The sequence below is a fragment of the Dermacentor silvarum genome, chromosome 5, assembly GCF_013339745.2.
Source record: "Dermacentor silvarum isolate Dsil-2018 chromosome 5, BIME_Dsil_1.4, whole genome shotgun sequence".
Classification (NCBI taxonomy): Eukaryota; Metazoa; Arthropoda; class Arachnida; order Ixodida; family Ixodidae; genus Dermacentor; species Dermacentor silvarum.
In genome coordinates, this window is record NC_051158.1 from 153,288,550 (window position 1) to 153,301,220 (window position 12,671).

Below are 12,671 nucleotides of genomic sequence, written 5' to 3' on the forward strand. Positions count from 1 at the left end.
GTATATGGAATTATCGAGGGTATCAAAAAAACAATAAACAAATCCTTTCTACGTCAACATGCTTTCATTTACTGAACGAATCAGCAGAATCCTGTTTCTATTTTGCACAAAAGCAGTGAGGAAGCTGCAATTCTCGTCATCTCGCGACTGTTAGCGCTCGCAGCGGCGAAGGCCTCGCAACTTTTCACAGCACGGCCGCAGCACGCGTTTCATCTGAGACACGCTTTTTGCTACTACGCGCACATCCCATTATTTTTTCACCAGGTCGCCGCCCATCGCGATGTAGATGGTGCTTTTCATCCTCGACAGCTTTGCACTGAGTAGAAACGAAACTATTGTTTGATGCAGCCGCTGTCGACGCGATCATCGATGGCGACCTTGTGTTTCGGAAGGCGTGCAGCCGGCGCACACACTGAGTCAAAACAAAACTATCGCTTGCTGCAACTGCGGACGAAACCGTGGTCGCTATCGAAGCGATCATGGATGGCGACTACTGAGTTATGAAGGCATGCGGCCGACATGCGTACCGAGTCAAAACGAAACTACTATTCGCTGCACAACTGCTGCGGACAAAATCGGGGCCGCTATCGACGTAGATCATGGGGGGGTGACTACGTAGCTACGAAGGCACGCGGCCAGCGCGGTGCTATGCGTGGCGATAAACGCAAAAATGAACATTTTCAAGGCACAAATAGGCACGAAGCATACTGGCGTTGCCGTCATTCTAGTACGATTTTCACTGTTGACCATGCGATGGCGACACAAACTCTGTCGCTTCGTTTCGGTGGACGATTACGCCGTTTTGGCTCTACTGCGTGGCAAATTTGCGGCACTCCGCCAGCTATCAGCGCAGTTGGCGCGGTCCATTCCTGTTTCAGAGGGTGGCGCAGCGTAGAGCTATGGGCGCAGCCCTTTCGTATTCGGAGGGGTGGAAGGGCAACGGAACAGAGGCGCACGAGGCTGGCGATGCGGAGGACGGAAAAGAGCGCGGTGGTGTGCAACAACTCAAATTTCTTTTTTTTCTTTTTTGTTTACAAGGAGTTCGCATTCCATTCCCTTTAGACACGGACACCCAGTGACCAGACTTCATCGTTATAACTGATAATGCTGCATGGGGGCATTGTAATAAGCGGGTTATTTCACCATAGGAAATATACAAACGTTGATGGTGCAGCAGCTTTTCATTGTTATAACCGATAGATTGTTAAAACCGGTATCGTTATAAGTGGGTTCAACTGTATAAAAACACAAATCCAGTACAACTAAACAAGCACCAACATCAAAAATTCAACAAATAATCTTTTAATCAATTCTTTAATGAAGTTAAAGAAACTTTGGATTTAACAGACATGGGTAAATGATTCCACAATGTGATCGCACAGAAGGATGAAGATGATTTACCGTAATTGGTAGAAACCTTAAGTAACAAAAATTATTGTTAGCAGCAAACCTAGTACAGTTGGAATTTACTAAAAGCTCTGAATGAATGAAATTGATAGCAAGTTGATTTCTTAATTGTTTAAATAACAACAAAATTAGACTAAACGGAAGCAAGTTAGTAATCGATAAGATGTTGTTGCAGCGAAGAAGAGCAGTGGCACTGCCTTCGTTAGGACAATGAAAAATAATCCGAATGGCTCGATTTTGTAAATGCTGAAGGGATGAAAGATGACACTGATAAGTATTTCCCCATGATACGATGCCATAAGTGATATGAATAAAAGCGAAGTAAAGACAAAGCACGGTCTGGTGAAAAAAATCAAACCCAAGTTTTATACTGAACTGAATGTGCTCAAATTTTGCCAGTTTGCTGGGGGACACAGGGTGTTTAACATGCAATGCATTATTTAATATAGAAAAATTGGCGTCATGGCCCCTCTAATGAATATTTGCACTCAGACAACACACAAAAAGCAGTAAACCTAGATCAGCAGAGAATGAATAAGCCAAACACTGTTCTTAAATCAAAGCGACTTTTTCAGCGACTTTGCTGTTGCTGATTTTGCCTGCTTCCGAAACTTATCTGAATAAGATAGTTCTAAGCAAATGCCCCTCTGGTTACCTTTCACAGTCAAGCTTTCCAAGGGTACTGTTGGAGCAACTCGGCTTCCATGTAGCCAATTTCACAATGCCCAAGCAGTTACTGACACGACACAGTAACGCTGCGCGCATACAAACAATTGGCCATTACTGAAACCACTGAAACCTTCACAATTACCACACTGCCCACAATGGAAGAGAAATTGCAACTTTGAGCAGACACCGTCACTCGAGACCGGAAGTATGACAATGAAACACCTTCTGGTCTTTTTGAGATGGCAGACATACATATAGTTTTATTTATCCTACTTAAAATTGAAAAAAGATTAGAGAGAATGCTTTTGCATTCATAAAATCTTCCCACTAACCCACTGCAACTTTTGGGCCTGTTTTGGCCCACTGGTTATGGAGTGGCTGACGACATAGGCAAAGGAGAGAGAGAAAGAGAGATTTTTGATAGGAGATGGCAAATTCCCTGCTGCATGCAGTGCAATATTATTTGGCTCACATGTTTACGAGAGCCTCATTTACAGATTGGGAACATATTTTTTACCATGTTCAAAAAAATGTTTCAGGGCCCCTTTGCAACTTGACAAAACATCAGTAAAATCGCATTACGAGCCTGATGTCTAACTCTCAGGAAAACTATGGAAAGTTGACAGGTACACAGCAAGCACTCACCAGACAAGCAGGTCGTTGCAGAGGAAGACGGAAGACCGGATTTCTCTGGAATTTAAAGTTTATTTTATTAGGACACGCTGCTGTACTAGTACAGTGAGAGTATAGTTTTGGCTTTGCTTGTAAGCAGTGAAGACAACAAACAACAATCTGCTTCAGCATATTTCTCCAACTTAATGCTACTAAATACTGACCAACTTAAGATACAGTTGACTTCCATTCATTCAATCCTGACGAGAATGACGATACTGGTCGAATTACCCAGCCGGTCGAATTTACCAAAAGATACTAATAACGCTGAAACATGCTAATTCACTTGCTAGTACTTGCCGCGACACAACCGTGTTATGCAGTGAAACATAACAAGCAGGGAAAGCTGCTACTGCAACATCAGAAACAGCCGACTGGCTGCCAGTTTGCTTATAAGGTAGCTAGGTACTCGTACTGTGACCGGAGACGGCGTGTGTGCACCTGCATAGTTAAGGAATGCGTACTATATTCCACGACAGTGGCCCCTTTCCATTCTTGATATGCTTCATTGCAATAAATTGCATAGGCTTCACCGCACAACAGGGCTGTATTGCGGCAAAGCTGACCAGTCAAGTTTCGAACTATCTGGCAAAGGCCAACTTTCAGATCAAAATAATGGAGGTTTGGTCCCATATAAATGTATGGGCACTGGCTGGGACTTTCGGTCGGGATCGAATTAATTGAATAATCGAATTATCTGTAGTTGAATTAACGGACCTCTAGTGTACTTGGCCAACAATAGTTTGATGGGGTTGAGGGTCCCAACGCAGCACATGGGCTGTGACCACAGTGGGGGGGCTCACAATTTCGACCAGCTGGAGTTCTTTTTGGGACGCTAAACAGAAAGAGCAGAGCGGTCTATACTAATAAATTACTTCCAATCTATTTTTTTCTCGTTAAGTCCACACTAAGAGGCTGATTAAAACAACAGAACACAAAAGTCAAAGTTTTACTTCCTAAACTTTGCCCCAAAATTACAGCGCTGGTTGGTACGCCAGGATGACCTACTGGCTTTCAACGCATCTTCTCCTATTTGGGCTGTTGCGGCTCAGTAATAGTTCCTGATGTTTGCCAAGAAAGGTCTTTGGCGCTTTTAAAACACAATTCAGTCCATCTTCAACAATTAAAGTTTACCTAGGTTCGAGCAGACGTAGTTGAAACTCATGACGTCACGGCGACCTGGCGCAGCAACGCAAAAGCAGCAGCGCCAACTGTCTTCCGTTTTTTTTTTCATTTTTTTCTGGCTTAGCTAGCCTTTTGTCGTGGTAAAAGTGGCTTTTTTGGTATCGTAGAAGGGCAATTCAGTAATGCAGCTCAAATTATTCATCTCTTTAGCGTCCCTCTAAAGCACACCCCAAACACAGCGCATGAGCATTTTTGTAGCTGGTGCTCTTCATCCTCAACAGCTTCACACAGAGCAAAAATGGAACTACCGTTCATTGCAACAACTGCGGACGAAAACGTGGTCGCTATCGACATGATCATGCATGGCGACTATGCAGTTAGGAAGGCAAGCGGCCAACACGGTTTTATGTACGGTGATAAACACAAGAATAAAAGCTTTAAAGGCACAAATAGGCATGAAGTGTTCCAACAGTGCTGTCATTCATGTATGATGTCTGCTGATGACTATGACGATGTGGAATCCGCTGCTTCGCTTTTCTAGGATGCTAGCACCATTCTTGCTCCACTGCATCGCATATTTGTGGCGCTCACCGATCTTTAAGAGTTGTCTGTCGGCCAAACACGTCCGAATCAACGAGAGTTTGATCGTGCTAAATAATGCATACACCGACTGTGCCTAGAGGATGAGTTCGAATTATTCGATTTTCCGAATTACTAAGGGTCGAATTAATGAGGTTTAACTGTATTAACGGTTGTCTGAAATGCGTGGTGGGGCATGGATTTTTGTCAGGCATGCATGCCTTTAGTACTTGCTTCCCCTTAGAACTTTCAAGAAAATATAGCCCTCAATCAATCTTCCTGTGATCCCCTGCCTACTGTGGCATGAAGAAATTTTATGGCGCTCTATCAACGCTCGGAAGCCTTCAAACCAACCCCAAGTTAAAATGTTTTCATCAGAGCAATAGAACTGAAAGTTGGGCAAATTGGGATGATTAATTGCATGCACTACAGTTCAACAATGTTTTCTAGGGGTGTGCAAATACTCGAATATCACCGAAACGAATCAAATAGTGTACATTTGAATAATTTGATTCACATATCAAATATCTACTACAGTAGACTTCCGTTAATTTGACTATGGTTAATTAAATTTTTCAGTTAATTCGATCCCTATCGATTGTCCCAGCTGGCATCCATGTATTTATTTCTATTGGCCCAAACTTCCGTTAGTTCAATCTCGCAATTGGCCTTCGCTGAATAATTCAAACTTGACTGGTGAGCTTCGCCGCAACACAGTGGTGGTAGGCAGTGAAGCATAACAAGAATGGAAAGGGGCCACTGTCATGAGACAGAGTACCCATTCCTTAATTATACAGGTGCACACGGGCCGGCCACCTCCAGTTTCAGTACACACCTAGATGACTAATAAGCATACTAGCAGCCACTCAGACCTGTTTCTGACACTGCTGTGGTAATTTGAGCAGTCACTTTGCCCACCATGCGTCTCGTATATGAGACCATTAACGGGGCCTAGTATGCATTCCTTAATTATATGTGCGCACACGTGCTGTGCACTGAGAAGCAGAAAAGCCATTTGTGTTTTGGGAAAGCTAGCGAAAAAGGAAGACGGTAAGAATAAAAAACTCAGAAGGTCAAAGGGATGTTTAGGGTCAACAAAAGACCAGGGGTTTAACTAAAACTCTGAAGGCCTGCCAGTAAACTTATTAGGCGTCTCGGTGCTCTTACTGGGACCGGAGGTGGTGCGTGTGTAAATTAAAGGGACACTAAAGGCAAATATTATTTCAACGTGGACTGTTAAAATATGATACCAGAAACCTCAAAACGCGTCTTTCATGCCAAGAAAAGACTTATTTTTAAGATAAAATTGCATCTGAAGCGTCCGCGTACCTCTAACGCAATTAAAATCGCGCGCTGAGCGAGGAGTGGTGACGTCATGGCCGCTGGTGAGTAAAACGGCGCCCGCAGACGGTGCTACGACTTTTTTTGCGGAAAGCGCAAACACGCGGCCAGAAACATAGCCAAGACAGAGCCGACGGCAGTGCGAAAGGGGAAGTAGGGTGGCTCGTCGCCAACTAGTTGACGACCCTGACAATGACACATTGGCTCGCAATGCTGGGCTCGATTTTAGTGATTTAAGCTCCGATGAGCGTGACATGCTGCTGAGGGCTCGCGCTGCCTGCGTCGTTGCCTACGACGGCGGCCTCGACTCCGGCTCTTCCGAGCGCGAAAGCAGCGAGGACTCCAGCAATGCGACGTCGGGCGACGAAGCTAGTCACCGTCTCGACGTGCCGTCGCGACTCTCAAGCTGCTAGCAAATTCAAGTGCGAGTTTAGCGAGCCAGCAGCACCAGCGCAGTCATGGTGGAAGGAAAAGCTTTTCCTCCATGAGCGCAGTACTACGCGATAACGTAACTTCTTAAACTCGAAAGCGAGCGCGGCGCAGAGTCGAGCGAAAACGAAACCTTTTGATCGCCCGCGTCGTTATCAAGTGTAACGCCAAAAAGGTTTTTTTTTTCTAAGAATTTAATAGAAGTAGCATTTTCTTCCGTCTTATAATCCAACGAAATAATGTTTTTAATACGAGTGTTTGAGTACTAGAGACATTTTTTTTGAGGAGTGCCTTCGTCATCGGGTAAGTACCGGAATGTCCCTGGGGCGTCTCTTATCGTGTCCTACATTTACCTCAATTTCTCGAATACTAAAGCTCTGTTCGCGATTATATTGACGCCTTAGACGTTCTAGAGCATTGCTGTATCACTTTAGCCTGACTTTTTATTTCACTTTAGTGTCCCTTTAAGGAACACGTGCTATGGGCCGCAACAGTCGCACCTTCCCCACTTTTTGTGGCTTGAACTGCACCCTCGCATTACATTCGAATAGTAACAGCAAAATTGACGATTTTAAAACAAATATTCTAAATTCCGTGGTTTTTAACATAACGTTGGCAAACTGTAGCTTTATGTGTTGATTCAATCAATAGACAAGTTGACCGAAGTCAAAAGTTTTTTTATTGGAATCGGCGACATTTTCACTGTGCTTGTTTTTTATTCTATGGCTTTGCTTGTGTCTGGTGTTACTGTTACAGTGCTGCATTACTCTTTGGCCTTTAGCTCTTCACCTACGTTCAACGTTATGGCGACGCAGAGCGTTCGGTGTGACAGCCACTTCAAGAGATGAGTAATTTTGATGGCCGAGGAGCTGGGAAGCTAGGCGGCTCGACGTCAATGAGTTGAAGATTCTTGGATGGTGGCACCAATGGGAGGTTCTTTACACAGTGCAGTTCACTTATAACGACACCACAAACAACGATATATCAGTTATAACGATGAGTTGACATAAGAATGTCAACTTATGCATTAGGGCTATGAGAAAAAAAAAAACATATACAGTCGAATCTCGATAATTCGAACACGAAGGGGCCCGAAAATTTGCTCGAATTCAAAGACGTTCGAATTAAAGGAAGGACGTATTTTTGAAGTATTCGAGCACCATAGCACGATGCATGAACAGTGCGAGTCGTGAAATATCGCGGCGCGCAAGCACATAGCGAGCGCAACCGCCCACGCCGGCCAATGCTCGGTTCCCGATAACGGCAGAAAACTAAACTTCTGGGAGCGGATGGCGCCGCCATGGTGATGGGCAGGTGATCGCGGAGACCGTCAAAGGTAAGGGAGGAGGGCGGCAGGGAAGCAGATTTGGCCTCGGTAACTCCGTCGCTTCGGTGGCAGTGGCTTCGCTGGCTCCCCTCGCCCTCTCTCTCAACTCCCTCGCTGCTTCCTCACCTTCGACTGTCTCCGTGCGCGCCCGCCACGATCATGAAGGCTAGAAGCAGTGGCCATGCCGACCAACAGAAAAAGCAGGCTTTGCGGGCCAGGACCAAACCCCCATGGCGAAACGAACACTGTGGAAACCGCTGACATTACCGAACTCTGGGAGCATGTCGCTACTGACGGTGAAATAGGTGGTGCTACGATGGAGGAGTTTCCGAGTGCAGACAGTGCTGCCTCGTGCTGCTAAGAGATCTCTGACGGGGCGAGCGTTGTCGCGACAGACGGCGGTGTTGTGCGACGGAGGCGACGACAGCAGCGGCAGTGACGACAAGATTGGCAATGACCCGTCTTTGACACCGACCCCGATGTTCAATCAAGTCATCGATCGAGTCGTTCATTGAATTCATGCACGCTAAATTATAGCCGCCAGTGTTCGCGCAGCAGCTGGTCGCGATGCACGCAGCGGTTGTGAATCCGAAACTTCTGCGAAAGCAAGTGCAGATTTCTATTTCAGCGCGCCTAACGATTGAAATGCTATTTAGAGGTATAAATAAACGTTTTATTTTTCACAGCCAACTTTCTACAACGTCGATTTTTTATTGCAAGTGGCAAATTTGGTTTTGGGACGGCAAAGATAGATTCGTTTTTTTTTTTAAACGGCAGTCCAGAAGATCGATTATAACGATCGGATTATTCGTTTTTCTTGATATCGTTATAAATGGATTGCACTGTAAATGCGAGGCCACTCAGAAGGGCCTCGTAGTGGCCTGGTAATATCCCCGAATTAAATGGTTGTGCGGTCTTCTAAGAAGTACTTAATCTCAAACGAGCTTGGCAGCAGGGATGACTTGATTCTTAGGCGATTGCTTTCGAAAAAAGTTTCATTTTTGCGAGACTTGGTTCGTTTCTGCACTGAATCCCTCGCAAGTATATACAGCCGACAGCGCTCTTGGCACTGACAACGAGCTTGGCACAGCACCAGAAACATTTGTTGGGGGATGCGTTAGATGCCGAGCCTCAGGAAATTCCGCAAAAGTGAAATTATCTTGCAAAGTGATCGCCTGAGAATACCACTCAAGGAAAGCTCCGTCTCCTGCTCAGACGAAGATGATAAGTGAAGAGAACTCGTTTCCGAATTGATTCCTTGAATAAAGGTATTGTTTCTCTTTTCGTTCACCTCTCGTTACAATCGCATTTTTTTTTTTCATGTCGCGAACTGAAAAGTTGGACCTCGCGTTACAATTGCGGTCGCATTACAGTCGAGTAAATAAATACGGTATATTTGGTGTGTGTGTGTCGGGTTTTTTGGCACAAAAGCAACTGTGGCTATCCTGCGCCAAACACAAGGTGCCGGTTAGCGCAAACTTCGGGTGTTATTAAGTATGTTTATGTTATTTTCGTGGGGTATTAAAGCACACGTGTCTTATAGTTTCTGTAGTATTTGTGCAGCTTTTAGAAATGTGATGACATGTTTTAGTTCTACTTCAGGTTCGTCCCAAATTAATAGTGCAGGGTGAAAAGGTATGTTTTTTTCGTATATGTGATGAAAGATCTGCTTCCGTTCTCGTTCTAGTTTCGTACAAGAGATGAGAAAATGGTTTACGGATGAAATTTCTCCACAGTTCTCACAAGTTGGTTGTTGTTGTTCTTTATGTAGAAGGAAGTTGTGGGTCAGGTGTGGATGTCCGATTCGAAGTCGGCATAAAACTACTTCCATGAAGCGTTCTTGGTGTCTGCAAGATTGCCATTCACCAAGTGTTGGTTTGATGACATGGAGTTTGTTATTTATGCTTTCGTTCCACCTTAATTGCCATTTTTGATTCAGTGCTCGCCGAAATTCTGCTATCCAGTCGGTTGACGGTATTTCTAAGTGTTCGACGGGATTAGTTTTTGCTATAGCTGCACACTTATCTGCCTTTTCATTTCCGCTTATCCCGACATGGCTTGGTACCCAGCAGAATATTATACCTTTCCTATATTTAGTTGCTTCTACTATAGTTTTTAGTATTTCTCCTATAATTGGTAAACTGTGTTTTTTGGATGCTAAAGATTGAAGTGCGCTCAGAGAGTCGCTGTAGATAACTGTGTTATGGTTGTTGTCTTCTATTGTTTTGGTTACCGCTAGGTAGAGTGCGAAAAGTTCGGCAGTGAAGATTGAGGCATGACTTGGTAGACGTACACTTTTTTCCCACCCTATTCCAATAACTCCGCAGCCAACGTGTTCGTGTGTTTTGGATCCATCCGTGTAAAACTCTGTGAAGTCCCGGTATTTTTCTTGGATGGCGTAGAACTCTTGGATCAGGTGCTCTCGTGGTACTTCGCTCTTCTTGAAGCTTATTAACGAAAAATTGCAGGTGGTACGCAGGTTATTCCATGGAGGTAGTGCTTGGGGTCTTTTTAAAACATGCAAATATTCCTGTGGGATATTTAATTTTCTGCATATTTCTTCAAATCTAAGGCAAAGCGGTCTTATAGTAGAGGGTCTGTTGGTATAAAGGGTTCTAGTTTGGCACTGCGTAATAATGTTAAAACAAGGGTGTGAAGGTAATGTGCGGATTTTTAGTGAATATGCAACCAAAAGAAAAGAGCGTCTGTCGTCTAGAGATGGTTCATTAGCTTCTACGTATAGGCTAGCAACGGGAGATGTTCTATACGCACCTGTGGCAAGTCGGAGGGCAAGGTTATGCACGGGATCTAGTTTTCTAAGATATGACGGCCTTGCTGATCCGTACACAATTGAGCCATAGTCAAGAATGCTACGCACTAACGATCGGTATAAGTGTAGGATACATGTTCTGTCCGAGCCCCAGCGTTTTCGAGATAAAATCTTTAGTATGTTAAGTGCCTTATTTGCTTTTGTTTTTAATGAGTTTATATGGGGGATGAAACTTAGTGATTTATCAAACACCAAACCTAGGAATTTGTGTTCCTCTCGCACGGGCAATACATGTTTATTTAGGTGTAGATTGGGGTCTGGCTGGAGTCTTCGTTTGCGTGAGAACAACACAGCCAACGTTTTCTCGTTTGAAAATCGGAACCCATTTTTGTCTGCCCATTCACACAGTCTGTTTATAGTTAGCTGTATCTGCCGTTCGCAGGTGTTAATGTTGGAAGAGCGGCAAGCTATTTGTAGGTCATCCACGTATATAGAATGTTCGACGGAGCTGGGTATTATCTTTGCGATTGAATTCATTTTAACTATAAAGAGGGTTGTACTTAGGATGCAACCCTGTGGTACACCATTTTCTTGTATAAAAATGCGCGAGAGGGTTGTGCCAATGCGTACCTGAAAGGTGCGGTTTGAGAGAAAGTCAGCTAAGCTGTTCAACATTCTACCTTTTATTCCCATATTCGCCAAGTCGCATAGAATTCCGAACTTCCAGGTAGTGTCGTAGGCCTTTTCTAGATCGAAGAAGACTGCTAGACACTGTTGTTTATGTATAAATGCTTCTCGTATTGTGTTTTCTAGCCGGACTAAATGGTCTAATGTTGATCGTGTCTTTCGAAAGCCACACTGGTTAGTATCTAGTAGGTTACGCTGCTCTAGGGTGAACATGAGTCTGACGTTTACTATACTTTCAAATGATTTGGCCAGACAGCTTGTCAGGGCTATTGGACGGTAGCTATTAGGTAGAGTATGTGGTTTTCCTGTTTTCAAGAAAGGGATGATTACAGCCTTCTTCCATGCTTGCAGTATTGTGCCCGTAACCCACACTTTGTTAAAGAACTTGAGTAAAGCAGTTGTTGCGGCTTCAGATAAGTGTTGAAGCATTGCGTAATGAATGTTATCTAGGCCTGGTGCTGTTTGCTTGCATGTAGCAAGTGCGTTACGTAGTTCGCCTTACTAAATAGACTATTATACTCTTCCTTCGTACCACCTCTGGTAGGTAGCTTCTGTTTTTCTGTTGTGTTTTTGTAAGAAAGGAAAGTACTATTGTAGTTTGATGAGCTTGACACTTGGGCAAAATGTTCCCCTAAAATGTCCGCCTGCTCTTGGAGTGTTGTTTTAATACCAGGAGGAGTTAACAGAGGGATTGTGTAGGCTGTGTAATCGCCGTTCATTTTCCGTACACCCTCCCAGACTTTTTTGGTTGGTGTAGAGCTATTGATAGAAGATACAAAGTTTTGCCAGGAGCTTTTTTCTGCCCTTCTACGGATGTAACGTGCTTGAGCTCGAGCTTGTTTGAAGTTTATTAAGTTGGCATATGTTGGGTATCTCCTGAAGGTGCCCCAAGCCTTATTTCCTTATTTTGCTTCTTTTTTGCAGTACGACACTCTTCTGTCCACCACGGTTTTCGGTTTTTTCGTGCCAAACCTGATGTTTGGGGTATTGACACAGATGCCGCTTGAAGAAGGCAGACAGTAAATCTTTCATTTATTTCCTCTACGCTAAAGCTTTCGTCGTATTCTTTTTCTAATGCGGCATGTGTCGTGTAGAGTGTCCAGTTTGCTAGGTGTAGTTTCCACCGCCGTGGTTTAGTAGGTATTGGAGTTGGTTGTGTGAGGTGTATAAGGCATGGGAGATGATCACTTCCATATGGATTGTCATGTACTTCCCAATTTAGGTGGACGTACAGATCAGGAGAACACAGAGCTAAATCAAGCCAACTCATTCTTCCTGTGCTTGGTATGCAGTACGTTGGGTTATTTGTGTTAAGAATGCAGATGTTATTTGTTAGGATAAAATCTTCTATAGTTTGTCCTCTACCATCTGTTGTCGGACTTCCCCAAAAGGGACTGTGCGCATTAAAATCGCCCACCAATATAAAAGGTTCCGGAAGTTGTTCAACGAGTTCCTCCAAGTCTCTAACTGATACCTGTGTATGAGGAGGGATGTATATGGAGCAGATAGTTAATGTTTTAAATGATACTACACTAACTGCTACTGCTTCAAGGCACATATTTAACCGGATTTCTTGCATAGTAGTGCTACAGTGCATAATAATGGCCACGCCACCTGAAACCCGACCAGTGGTGTTACGGTCTCGGCGGACCACTTTGTATTGTT

General features: G+C 44.1%; 1 protein-coding gene across 1 annotated transcript in view; it reads right to left on the minus strand.

Annotated features, from left to right (window-relative positions):
* LOC119453804 (vacuolar fusion protein CCZ1 homolog) overlaps positions 1-12,671 on the minus strand; it is a 58,739-nt gene that overhangs the window by 30,104 nt on the left and 15,964 nt on the right. The window contains exon 7 of the mRNA XM_037715849.2: positions 2,722-2,766. Within this exon, the coding sequence (XP_037571777.1) occupies positions 2,722-2,766 (45 nt within the window). The remainder of the gene's footprint in view (positions 1-2,721; positions 2,767-12,671) is intronic.